We start from the raw sequence: 12,318 nt of genomic DNA on the forward strand, positions 1-12,318 counted from the left end.
AAACTTAACGTATGTGTGTGTTTGTGTATGCGTGAACAGACCAGACAGTATAAGGAGGAGGAGGAGACGGATTAAGTGCAGAAAAATGAATGGGATAAATCATAATGAATTTGGTGGCTATAGGACATCTTGCCTTTTAGTCAACCACAGCAGCTCATCTTTTTCTTCTAAGAGCATAGATTTACATTAACTATCCAATCTGAAAACAAGCTGTTTTTGCGAAAGAAGCTATTTTTTGTTTTAATTGCTGATTTTGATTGTTTAAATGAAGCTTAAACTAAGCCAGCTGTTTTTTTTTTTTTGGAGAATTTTGAAATTTGCTAAACCCCAATACAAGTAGGTATTAGATGATCTTACACTACTGTTACACTAGTGTTTACAATTTAAGATGTAACATTCAGAAAGGATTTATTAAATTGAGCAAAAGTTAGCTTTACATTTGCAAAGACTTATATTGGTAAAAAAAAAAGGTTCTTTTGAACTTTATCAAATAATCCTGAAAAAAAATCTCTCTCTTTCTGCTGTAGGGGCTCTGACTGCAGTAGAAAGCTGAAGAATGTAAGTACACTGAACAATTTTCATAATCTTTGCATGCCAGTTTACATTTACATTTTACATGCAAATTTACAGATTTACATTTTTGCTGATTGGATAAACGTCTCCTCTGTGTTTTTGACTGATTAGGTGCTCATAACCATATACTGGCTTGGAAAAGCTGCTAACAGCTGTGCAACATATAACGGCCCCACACTCGACCTGAAAGAGTTTGAAGGGCTTCTTTCCATGATGCGAAAGGTAAACTCTAAACCTTTAAAATAGCCTGATAAATCAAATCAATTCCAATCAATACACTATTATGTTTTTCATTATCTTTTTTTATGAACATCTGATGTGTAGGAGGGTGTCAATGAAGATTTAGACTCCCCTAAGCGCAGTATAAGGGACAGCGGTTATATTGACAGCTGGGAATCAGAGCGCTCTGATTCGCTGTCTCCTCCGAGGCATGGCCGTGATGATTCGTTTGACAGTCTCGACTCATTTGGCTCACGATCACAGAACACACCCTCCCCAGACACAGTTATTCGCTGCAACAGTGATGGTATGACTTACTCTTCTATTTAGTTTTTGTCATCATGCTAGATCATGTTAAGTCAGGCAATGTTGTCTGTAATTGTGTAATAATATATCACAATAGTACTGTTTTTCCTGTATTTATTTGATCAAATAATTACAGCCTTGGTGAGATTAGGAGATGACCCAAAACTTGAAAAAAAAAAAAACATATCCTTCTGACAGACTCTGAAGGTGACGCTGGGAATAGAAAGTTGCCAGACGTGCGTAAGGATGACATGTCTGCCCGCCGCGTGTCCTACAAAGAGCCTCGGGTAGCTCTACCCTTCAATCAGTATCTGCCAAACAAGAGCAACCAGACCACCTACCTTCCTGCTCCCCTGAGGAAGAGGAGGAGCGACAGAGAGGAAGACAGGAGGAGTCTGAGCAACTCCACATCCCCTGTAGGAGGAGAAAGACCTCTCAGGTAATCAAAGCTGCTATGATAGACAGTAAGTCTTTGGTTTGTTTGATTTCTCAGTTTGCGGCTGGAAATCCCACTTCTGGCTGCAATATGGCTGAGACACATCAATACATCTCTACAAAAATCAGAACACAAGCTTCATCTGTTTCATCTGTCTGAGTTTGTTTGATTCATCCTGTATTATCCACAAGTGTGTTGGTGAGCGCTGTGAAAAAATCCCCATTGCTGTCCACAGACAAGAGTGCTTACAAGTGTTAAAAGAGGAGGCTGTCGTGTCTCGAAGCCTTGTGTTCCAGAAAAACTCCACCTGGGTGAATGAGAAAGGGGTGGAGCTTGAGGAGGCGGAGCTTAATAAAATGAGAAAGCTGGAAAAGGCGGGAATAAAAGTATTACCTGCCCCTGTGCGGTATAACAGGTCAGCAGTTGAATGCATGTGTATGCAGTGACTAAAACTGCTAACTAGTTGTGTTTACATTAGGGCTAGTTGCTAAAGATAGGTGCTGGTAACCACAAAGCTTGATGAGTTGTCATCTAACCCCAGGTTGCTGTGTGAGAAATGTCCCTTTATACTTTTGCTTTGAATTTGTGCTGCCAAGAATTGTTTCAGCTACATTAAAGCATGGAGTTGACATGGTTGTGAATTAGCTTTAGCCTTTGGAGCTTAGCTAATGTTTTGAGTGGATGTCAGCTGGGTAGTGCGAAGTTATACTGACTTGTTTCGTCAGCTTGTGAATGAATTGGATGTGATTCTGACTAGTCTGAATCTGTGCTAATTTGCGATGAGGAGAATATGTGTGTGACTTTTTATTGGGTTGAACATAAATGTTATTTATGCTAGTTTGGCTTATTCTGAAAGACTCCTGATACGGAAAGACTAACATCTCTTCTTTATAGAGTGCAACGGTCCCATGTATTTTCTCTACACGGGAGGTTATTTTTTATTGATAACTTTTAAACTATGATCTACTGTGGGCTACAAGGTTGTTAATCGACGGTATATCAACACTGTTTAAATTTACTCTTAATTATTATGTTCAGCAGCGGAATTCCTGGTAAAAACTACACTACCCATGATTCTGCAGAGAAATTTCCACCAATCAGAGAAATCATGACAAGCAAATCATGTTAAAAGAGCTCTTAAGTGCCTTCCCATTTTGCAATAAATGTAAAATATAACGCACCATATTGGATTTTTTCCCCAACACAAAATCAACATCTTTAAATCAGTAGTTTTAAATTTCTTGTTCTTTAATTTGATTGTCATCATGACGTATGGAAAAAATGAATGGGAAAAAAGTGGAAGCACACTGTTGCACTCTGTTTTTCTAAAATATATTCAAATGTCATGGCGAATTTTCCCCTCAGTCCAATAGTGAACCCTGTGGAGGCCAGTAAAGCTAAACCACCTTCACCTGACATCATTCTCCGTCGTGAAAATGAGTTCATGTGCACCGCTGCTCCACAACAGTGGGATTCGAATGATGAAGATGATGATGAAGAGGCAGAACGGAAGGTTCCAGATGTCCAAAAGGATGATCTTGCATCTCGCAGAGCACGAATGAATCAGTTTAAACCCAGCGTGGCACATCACTTCTTGCCAGGCTCTTGTAGCTGGAAGGACCGAGAAAAATGGGAGGGAATCAGACTGGCATCCCAGCATGCCGTGTTGGAGAGGATGGAGAAGATGGAACAGGAGAAAAAAAGGTGTGCTTGTGACCCAGAGTGATAGGGTCTCGTGCTCAGGGACTAGTTATATTGGCTTGACAAATCTAACACAATGTTATTGGATCAATGTTCTCTGGGTCAGGGATTTTTCAAAGTCTTATCTCAGAGACTTGCGGCCATAGTTTGCTAATGACGCTTTGGAAAAAACACCCCAGAACTGGACAGCAACTACTCAAAACATACTGGCTAGTGGCTAAAATGGCTTACAGGCTTCAAAATTAAAAATTTGCTTAAAAATACCAGTTTTTTCAAAGAATACACACACAGCAGATATAACACAAAATTTAACTTCTCTCTTCAAACCGCCCAATGATTCATAGAACATAAAGACTGTTTAACCTTTTAAACAAACCTTCAGTTCTACAAGTTTTTCTTTGATATCTTTACTTTTGTAGTATAGTGAGGTTCTATTTGCCTCTGTAGCTCTTGTATCTTTTCTGATTACAGAGTTTGTCCATACATTACATATAAATTAGGTGTATACCACTAAAATTGGTAATTGTAGTTGTCAGTATTGGTATTGTTGCTGTGTTCTGCGGGATTATGGGTTAATTTTTTGTTCTGTTTCTCATAATGCCACATTTCTACCACAGTCAGGCTGACTCTGCCTCCCCTGAGGTGCCAATCATTATTCGTAAGGACAATCCTTTCTTGAATCCTGAAAAAGACAGGGGAAAAGAAGGGAATGAGGAAGATGAAAGAGAGGAAGAGGGGAAGATAGTTGTTCCAAACCCACTCAAAGATGATTTAGCCAAGAGGCGGACTGGGAGAGGGCCACACCCTCCCAAAGATCCTCATCAGTCATTGGTCCAGACTTCCATCACTCAGTCAGACCTGGAGACATGGCAGAGGCTCAAGATGAATACAGATAGCAGGTGCCTCAAAACAAACACGCTTTCTAACACTTTTGCTCTTTTTTTATGCACATTTGGTACATTTATTAGGAACTGTAACATTATACATGGTTTAAATTTTACACAAAGACTGGGATCCTGGAAGTGACTGAAAGTATGGAAGAAAAAACTACTAAAAATAAATAATTTGTTAAATAATTTATATATAAAAAAATGCAAAATACAGTTTCCAGGTTGGAAAATTATTTCTAATATTTTTTTAAATATGAATGTTTGATTTTTATTTAAATGTCAATACTTTTAAAGGGATAGTTCACCCAAAAATGAAAATACTGTCATTAAGTACTTACCATCATGTCGTTCCAAAACCTGTAAGACCTTCGTTCATCTCTGGAACACAAATAAAGATATTTTTGATGAAATCAAAGAGCTTCCTGACCCTTCATAGAGAGGAATTTAACTGAAATGTTCCCAGACCCAGAAACATAGCAAGGGTATCGGTAAAATAGTCCATGTGACATCAGTGGTTCAAAGGTAATTTTACGAAGCTACAAGAATACTCTGTGTGCAAAGCAAACAAAAATAAGGACTTTATTCAACAATTCTTCATCTCCAAGTGACCGTCTTCTGCCGTTATCGAGTATTTTACGTCAGCAGCATCACATGCATACATCGGTGTACTCTCGATAATACCGAAAGAAGGTCACTTAGAGGAGAAGAAACAGTCAATAAACAGTTACACTGCTGTCTATGGAGGGTCAGAAAGCTCTCGGACTACATCAAAAATATCTTAATTTGTGTCCTGAAGAAGAACAACAGTCTTACGGGTTTGGAACAGGATGAGGGTGAAGGAACCTTTTAATATTTACATTTAAATAACATTTAAACTAAATATTTACTTTGGTTATTTGCATGTGTGGCAAAAAGCCATTCCTCCTGCTTAGCTCGGTGTAACCTTTATACTGATCTACAGTGAGTCTGACTCCACTCCTGCTGAAGTGTCAATCATAACTCGCAAGGACAACCCCTTCCTGACCCCTGAGAAAGACAGTGAGAGTGAGCAGGAGAAGGAGAAGGAGGAGGGAACAGACAGAGAGAAAGTGGCGAGGGTGGTGATCCCTAATGTAAAGACTGATGACCTGGCCAGAAGGCGGGCCCAAAGTGGGCCTGTCCCACAGAGGGACCCCCGGCAGTCATTGGCTCAAACAACCATCACTCAATCAGACCTGGAGAAATGGCAAAGGCTCAAGATGAATACAGAGAGCAGGTGCCTGACATGTGACCTTTACCCTTGACCCCTGACATAGCATGACTCATCAACCAGCTTCAGTACATTTTTAAAAGTTTCACACTGCTGAAACTTTGAGCTTATTACTCAAATTGTGTTTTCTGTGTTTTGTTTACATATAAATCAGAAGACAGCTCCAGTTTCTAGAGGAATATAAGCTTATTATTATTATTATTGATCAGGTATTGTTGTCTAACACTGTGTTCTAACCAGATATGGTGCAATAAAGCAACATACAATAAATTAAATTATTACATTAAATTTATGCATTTAGCAGCAGCTTTTATCCAAAGCGACTTACAGTGCATTCAGGCTATCAATTTTTATCTATTATGTGTTCCCAGGGAATCGAACCCTTAACCTTGCGCTTGATAACACAACGCTCTACTAATTGAGCTACAGGAACACGATTTCAATAGAATCATTGCATGTAAATTCTATACAATTTTCCCACTGAGTGGTTCCACTGTAACACTCTTAGCTTGCTCAATAGTTGTAAGAGCAAAATGCTATTCAAAATACATTACTGTTCAAATGTCTGGGGTAAGAAAGATTGAAAGAAATCATATTAATCAAATTAGAAAATATTTGTTCTTTTTAACTTTGTATTCATCAAATCCCATATTCCACAAAACTATTTAAAAACGATCAAAACTCTTTTTAACACTGATAAGAAATGTTCCTCTTGTACCAAATCAGAATATTAAAAATATTTTGTGATACTGTAGACTGGAGTAATGGCTGCTGAAAATTTCGCTTTGTCATCACGGGAATACGTTTCATTATAAAATATTACAAAGTTGAGCAGTTGTTTAAAACTGTGCTAAAATATTTCACCGTACCACTATTTTACTGTTTTTTGATCAAATAAATGCAGCCTTGGTGAGGATAAGATGCTTACACACAAAAAATCAGTAATGCAAGTTCAAATTATAATTGGATATTTGGTATAAAAAAGATAACGTGTTAACTTTTACATACTATTATAAGAGCAAATATGTAAATAATTTATTTTGCTTTTAGGACAATGTCAAATAAAAGCCAGTGCTATCTAACAGTATATACGAAACTTTCATATCATTTATATTATAGAATTTGTTTTATAATATAGCAAACTTATAATAGGGTCAAAGATGAGACATCTCATCATCGTTTTGTTGTCCGCATCAAATTAAATTGACTAAAAAAACCAAAAACATGTTAAATGCAAGTAAGGTGTCTACTTTCATATTTCAAATCACTTTTGTGAAAATAAAATGTCAGAATATTGGGGGGAAATGTTCCAAGGTGTGAAATTATGATATTGATACTCATTATGTTTTTGCTCAGAAAAACATAAAATTAAACATTCTCATATATGGAAAAAAAACTTAAAAAGCGTTATTACATTTTTATTTTCTGATGCTTGAAACCCCCTATTGGTCTTTGATCCTACAGCTAATTTTCGAACGCAGTATAAATAAGTCTGCATTTGAATTATATGGCTGCTTTTATATTTCAAGAAGACTGTATGTTCTTCAAATATGTTTTGAATGGCTGTGATTGTGCACCATTACGCTGTATTTTTGCTGACAGTGTAGACAGACAAATTACTTGTTGCTGCTTAAGTATTATGCCCGGTTAAGACACAGTGTGAGCCTAAAATATATTTAAAACAGTCAAGGCTTACAGCCAAGGAGCTTGGTCTGTTATTGGCTTGAGTGCTGCGTAATAGGGCTCTGTCTTGTTACACTGTTGTGGAGATGTTTGTTAAAGTGGGCCTTTGTGAGACTCTAAATTCTGTTAGCAGAGGGAAGCCCCTCTCTAGCAAATAGACATCACCAAGGCAACTATTGAAACCAAGAGATGCTCACAGAGAATGAGGGAGGGGAGCATGTGAGTGTTAGATGACATACTAAACTGTTGTAGAAGAGCCAAGCCTGCGTGTCATTCCTTCAGTAATTTCCCTTTTGTATGTTTCAAAAGGCCATGCTTGCATCAGCATCAGTGGGTTTATTCGGATATCACACAGATTCCCGTCCAGACAATCCATTGATTTGACTGTCAGACTGACGTGGACTTTCTGCATTAGTATATTTTAGTTTTCACGTTTTCTTTCCCTCGCTCCTCTAATTCTTCTCTCTTTCTCTTCTTTACTCACGTGTCATGTATGTGTGTGCGTGCGAACAGCGATGCCCCTATTGTCCCTCTGTGTCAGACGTGTCTTGAGAAAGGCTGCCTCTCTGTTTCCTCCAAGATGACGGTTGCCAAGAACGACCTGGCCAGTTGCCGAGAACGTTCCTCCGGTGAACGGCGGCGTTTTGTGACATTTGGGGGTGTGACAGAGATGGAGAGTACTTCCTGGAAAGAGGAGGAGGATGAGGAAGGGGGAGAGGGACAGGGGAACGAGGCAGAGAAGCTTCGGTATCTCCTCTCGATGGCACCTGTTGCTGTACCCACCATAGGACTGGGCTCCTTACTGAAAAAGAGAGCGGTGGGCAGGTAGGGAGAGAAAGGAAGACAGAAGAAGACTAGGATAGATGCATGAATACATGCACATTCAGGCACAACTGATCAAAATGCACACATATTTTTCTCTGAGGGTCACTGATTTATATTAGTCAAGAGACTTGTACAGCCTGACTGCCACAACGTCATACAAAACTCTCAAAACGGCAGTTGTAAAATGTAGTTAAGCTTGTTAATGTCACATGATACAAGAAAAAACTAAAAATAAATGAAAGACCAAGTTTGATGCTGCTATCACAGAGTTGAATAAATAGCCAATGTGCTGCTAAACTGTAAGTGTATAAAATGATGTATTAAGTTTTGTATATTGATTACACACATTCATCTTGCCATTTATAGACATGGAGAAGAAATTCTAAGTCTGAGGACATGAACAGCTCTGAATAACATCCACATTTTTCAACTAGTAATTATGGTATACTGTGAAATGGCAGAGCAGTAAACACACCATTAGTTTCTTTATTTCATTGTTTACTTCACAATATGACCACTTTAGACACCAACGTCATCTTACCGCCTGGTTTCAGAAGCCCAAGTTTTGTCTATCAAATGATCTTACATGCAGAGACTCACCCTCATGTGTTGGAGTTCGTGTGAAGTGATCTTAGCAGTGATGCTGCATTTACAGGGCATGTTGATTTCATCTCACTGAGGTTTATGAAGGAGAACTCATGCCTTGAGAGAATGTTGGCATGATGCAAGCAACTGTAGCACCACTGAATGAATGAAGCTTAAAACTGTTCTCATTTTGGCTTATAATTGAGAGTGTTAGCATGATGCTAACAACCAGGGCACCCCTGAATGACGTTAAAACTTAGTTTTTTTTTGGCCTGTTTAGGATTAGATGTGAATGGCTTAGAGTAAGGTGGTTATCTTGATGCTAACAACATCATTCATGATGTTTGGGCTATTTAGGAGGGAAATTAGCTGTGAATGGCTTGCAGTGAGGCTGTTAGCATGTTGCTAACAACTGGAGCGCCCACAAGTTGTGTGAAAAAAATAACTTTTCTGGCCTGTTTAGGAGAGAAATTAGCTGTGAATGTGTCACAGTGGTGGTGTGAACTGAAATTTCAGAGTCTGTGTAAAAACAGTAAAAAATATGAAATATGTGTTTGTGCTTGTGTAAGAGAGTAATAAACTGTGTTTCGGTAGTTTTGAGTAACTGCAATGCAGTTGCTTTGGTTCCCACTGGACTGCATCTTGCATTGGCTGTATCTGCATTATCTGCCCCCCCCCCCCCCCCCCCAATTTTTTTCTTTTCTGTCTATGACTCATTGTTTCTCTCTTTCCTTTCACGTCTCACACATTATGAACTAACTTAGTGGAGATGCAAACCCTGAGCCTCCTCCCATCGTGACCCCTGAACCTCCGAACTCTGTTATGTTTGACCTTAAAAAGCCTTTGACTTCCACCGAGCGCAGAGTGCTGGATGTGGAACTAGCTGAGAAAGCAAAGGATGAGAGGGAGGCTGATGAAGAGGATGAAGAAGAAGAGAGGCAACCAGATATAGAAAAGGACGACATGCTAGCTCGTAGAACAGGAGCATTACAGAAGCCAGCAAGCGGGACTTCATATAACAGATTCCTCCCACAGCCGGGTTCAAAGAGACAGTGTGCTACAGCAGCTTCCTTATCCCAGAAAGGAACGAGTGGAGAAAGAGATCTGCAATATTTTGAAAGAAGCATAAAGACAAAGAGAACCAAGATTGGACAGAGGTGGTACAAGCAAGACTAACTAGCAGTCTCAAACTTCTCTTTGTTGATAATGCATGAGTCTAACATGCTTTGTGGCGTGGTGGAACATACTCTTTCCCTTTGAGCACAGTATTTATATTTTAGTAGAGTTGTCTAAGGAAAATATAAATATTGAAGTAGTTATTTAAATGTCTAAATTATTTATGGATTGTAGATATGAATAATTAGCAAATTAAATATCCAATATTGACCAATAATGATAAAAAATGAAACTCCAGTGTTGAGTGATTATTGATACTTTAACGTGCATCACTAGTTTATTGCCTGGCAGACAATAAATTGAGGGAAAAACATAGATTTACACTGAAAGAGACACAGTCTATCTAGATATCTAAAAATCTAAATGCTTTGACCAGGATACAATTTTCCAGAATTCCTTAGAAGCCAATATGCAATAGAAACCACCCAGAACACTTCAGCAATAAGCTAAAAATCACACAGAACATCTCACATGAGTGTGTGTTTTGTTCTTAGGGAAATGTAGGTGTGCATTTGTTTTCAACCAGCTTGCATGAAGTTTGGACTTGGAGAATATTGCGTTATATCAAACTGAGTTTCATTTTCCAAGTTAGTTATCAGCATATGCTGTTTTGACAGAAATGAACCAGTCAGCCAAGTAACAAAGACACCTGTTCCAGTTGCTGTAGTCACAGACAAGAACCCCGACATTGTACGTTCTTCTGCAACTAACGCCAATCGCTCTGGCGGTTACGATGATGATGATGATAAATGTGGGCATGATGATCAACTGTCATATTTTGAGAAGGATGACATGCTTGCACAAAGGACCGGATCTTACCAAAAGCCAAGTGCAGGACAGGCTTTTAATGCTTTTCTGCCCAAACCCGGTGCTGTCAAGCATAAAATCAGTCCTGTCAGTGGATCGCAGTCATACCTCAAGCCAAGAGAGCAAGAGACAGCCCTGTCTCTGGACAGGTTAGGACCCTTTAGGAATGAAGCGTTTGCCTCTGAATGCTCTGAATGCTTTTTTTGTGGTGTCCTTGCAAAAGGACATAGTTTAAATCGGTATACATTTTTTAGATGGGGATTTGAGCATGTTGTGTGTAGATGATTTTCCGAGTACAGAGAAGAGATGAATGTCTTGTGCATCAGTGATTTTTGGTGGCTATTGTCTGTTTACTAATATATGTGAATGGATTGGAGTTTCTTGAAAAACTGAATTTATTCTCTGTTTCTAATCTTTGTCATATATATATATATCTATATATATATATCTATATATATATATCTATCTATGACAGCCCATTTTTCTTCACTTGTTTTGACTATTCTCTCTGGAGATGCGTGTTTGTAGTCAGAGAACAGAGCCTCAGCCTCCCTTTCACAGCACTGCTTTGCTTTAGTAACCTTGGCAAATTTCTCAGCTTCACCCTTAGCTCTGTGGCCCCGCCCCCAAGAGATGCTGAGGACACGCCTAGGAAGTGCCCTCAGATGATGGACAGGCAGGAGGCGGGCTCTGTGGGTGTGGTGGGGCATGAAAGTCTTATTAAAGATGAGACCTTTACCAAAACCCCCTCCCCCACACCTCACCAGCCCCCACGTCGGCCCCTTTGGCAGGAAGACGATGATCTCCCCCCAATGTGAGAAAGCACTTTCAGGACCAATTTATTACTTTTGAAAACAGCTCTGATTGAAATGTAGTTTTGTATTTCTGCATGGAATGAGATTGTGTCCCATGCTTGTGTCTCCGCATTTTATCACTGTTTCACCTTAATTTGTTCATTGATGCAATGGTTATCCTTAAAGGTTCTGTAAGAGATTTTATTAGTGAAAAGCAACCTTTTTTATTTTTAGAAGTTTAGATTTGCTTTTACGTGTCATTAGAAGGTGGAATTTTGGAAGGAGCAGATGCTTTAATGCAGTGACTAAACTGGGGGGAGTTCGTGAAATGGCTAACATCACTTACAGCACCTTTAAAGTCATTATGAAATGCTGTTGAGAACTCATTTTAGTGACATGTTTTGTGAAATCAGATTTCAGAAATCAGACATTATATACACACAGAAACATATATAAACTGCTCAAAAAAATTTAAGGAACATTTTGAAAACACCTTAGATCTAAATCATGAAAAATATGATGCTGGATATCTATACTGATATGGACTGGGTAATGTGTTAGAAATGAAAGGATGCCACATCGTTTGATGGCAATAAAAATTAACAACCTACAGGGGGCTGAATGCCATCTGATGGTGGACCAGGGTATCACTGAGCTTCTGGACAGTCTGAGGTGCTGAGGTTTCATCCCGATACCTAATGGCTAATGCCAATCGAGCTGTGCGGGGCAGTGAGCACAGGGCCCACTAGAGGACGTCAGACCCTCAGGCCAGCCTCATGAAGTCGGTTTCTGATTGTTTGGTCGGAGATATACAGACCACACACACACACACACACATAGAGAGAGAGAGATACAGAGCTATATAGATGTACACATACATACACATGTTGAAGTTGCATCCTGGAAGAGTTTGACTGCCTGTGCAACTTCTGTAGGGTCGAAGTATTGACTCATGCTACCAGTAGTGACACTGACCCTAGCCAAATGTAAAACTAGTGAAAAACAGTCCAAAAAGGTAAAAAATGTCAGTTGCCTCCACCTATAAATCCCTTCCTGTTTTGTGGGTCATCTCGT

General features: G+C 39.1%; 1 protein-coding gene across 6 annotated transcripts in view; it reads left to right on the plus strand.

Moving 5' to 3' along the window:
- The window catches only part of limch1a (LIM and calponin homology domains 1a), a 50,431-nt gene that overhangs the window by 22,347 nt on the left and 15,766 nt on the right, over window positions 1-12,318 (plus strand). For 3 of the 6 annotated variants that reach the window (XM_026203920.1, XM_026203919.1, XM_026203921.1), the window contains exons 4-16: window positions 1-9; window positions 528-558; window positions 685-795; window positions 898-1,099; window positions 1,297-1,537; window positions 1,770-1,949; window positions 2,900-3,238; window positions 3,853-4,134; window positions 5,087-5,380; window positions 7,571-7,882; window positions 9,232-9,624; window positions 10,261-10,599; window positions 11,049-11,264. The exon at window positions 1-9 is cut by the window's left edge and continues 98 nt beyond it. In XM_026203920.1, the coding sequence (XP_026059705.1) occupies window positions 1-9; window positions 528-558; window positions 685-795; window positions 898-1,099; window positions 1,297-1,537; window positions 1,770-1,949; window positions 2,900-3,238; window positions 3,853-4,134; window positions 5,087-5,380; window positions 7,571-7,882; window positions 9,232-9,624; window positions 10,261-10,599; window positions 11,049-11,264 (2,949 nt within the window). The remainder of the gene's footprint in view (window positions 10-527; window positions 559-684; window positions 796-897; window positions 1,100-1,296; window positions 1,538-1,769; window positions 1,950-2,899; window positions 3,239-3,852; window positions 4,135-5,086; window positions 5,381-7,570; window positions 7,883-9,231; window positions 9,625-10,260; window positions 10,600-11,048; window positions 11,265-12,318) is intronic. The other 3 variants (XM_026203923.1, XM_026203924.1, XM_026203925.1) reach the window with 3 other exon arrangements.

This window comes from Carassius auratus, chromosome 26 (genome assembly GCF_003368295.1).
Source record: "Carassius auratus strain Wakin chromosome 26, ASM336829v1, whole genome shotgun sequence".
Classification (NCBI taxonomy): Eukaryota; Metazoa; Chordata; class Actinopteri; order Cypriniformes; family Cyprinidae; genus Carassius; species Carassius auratus.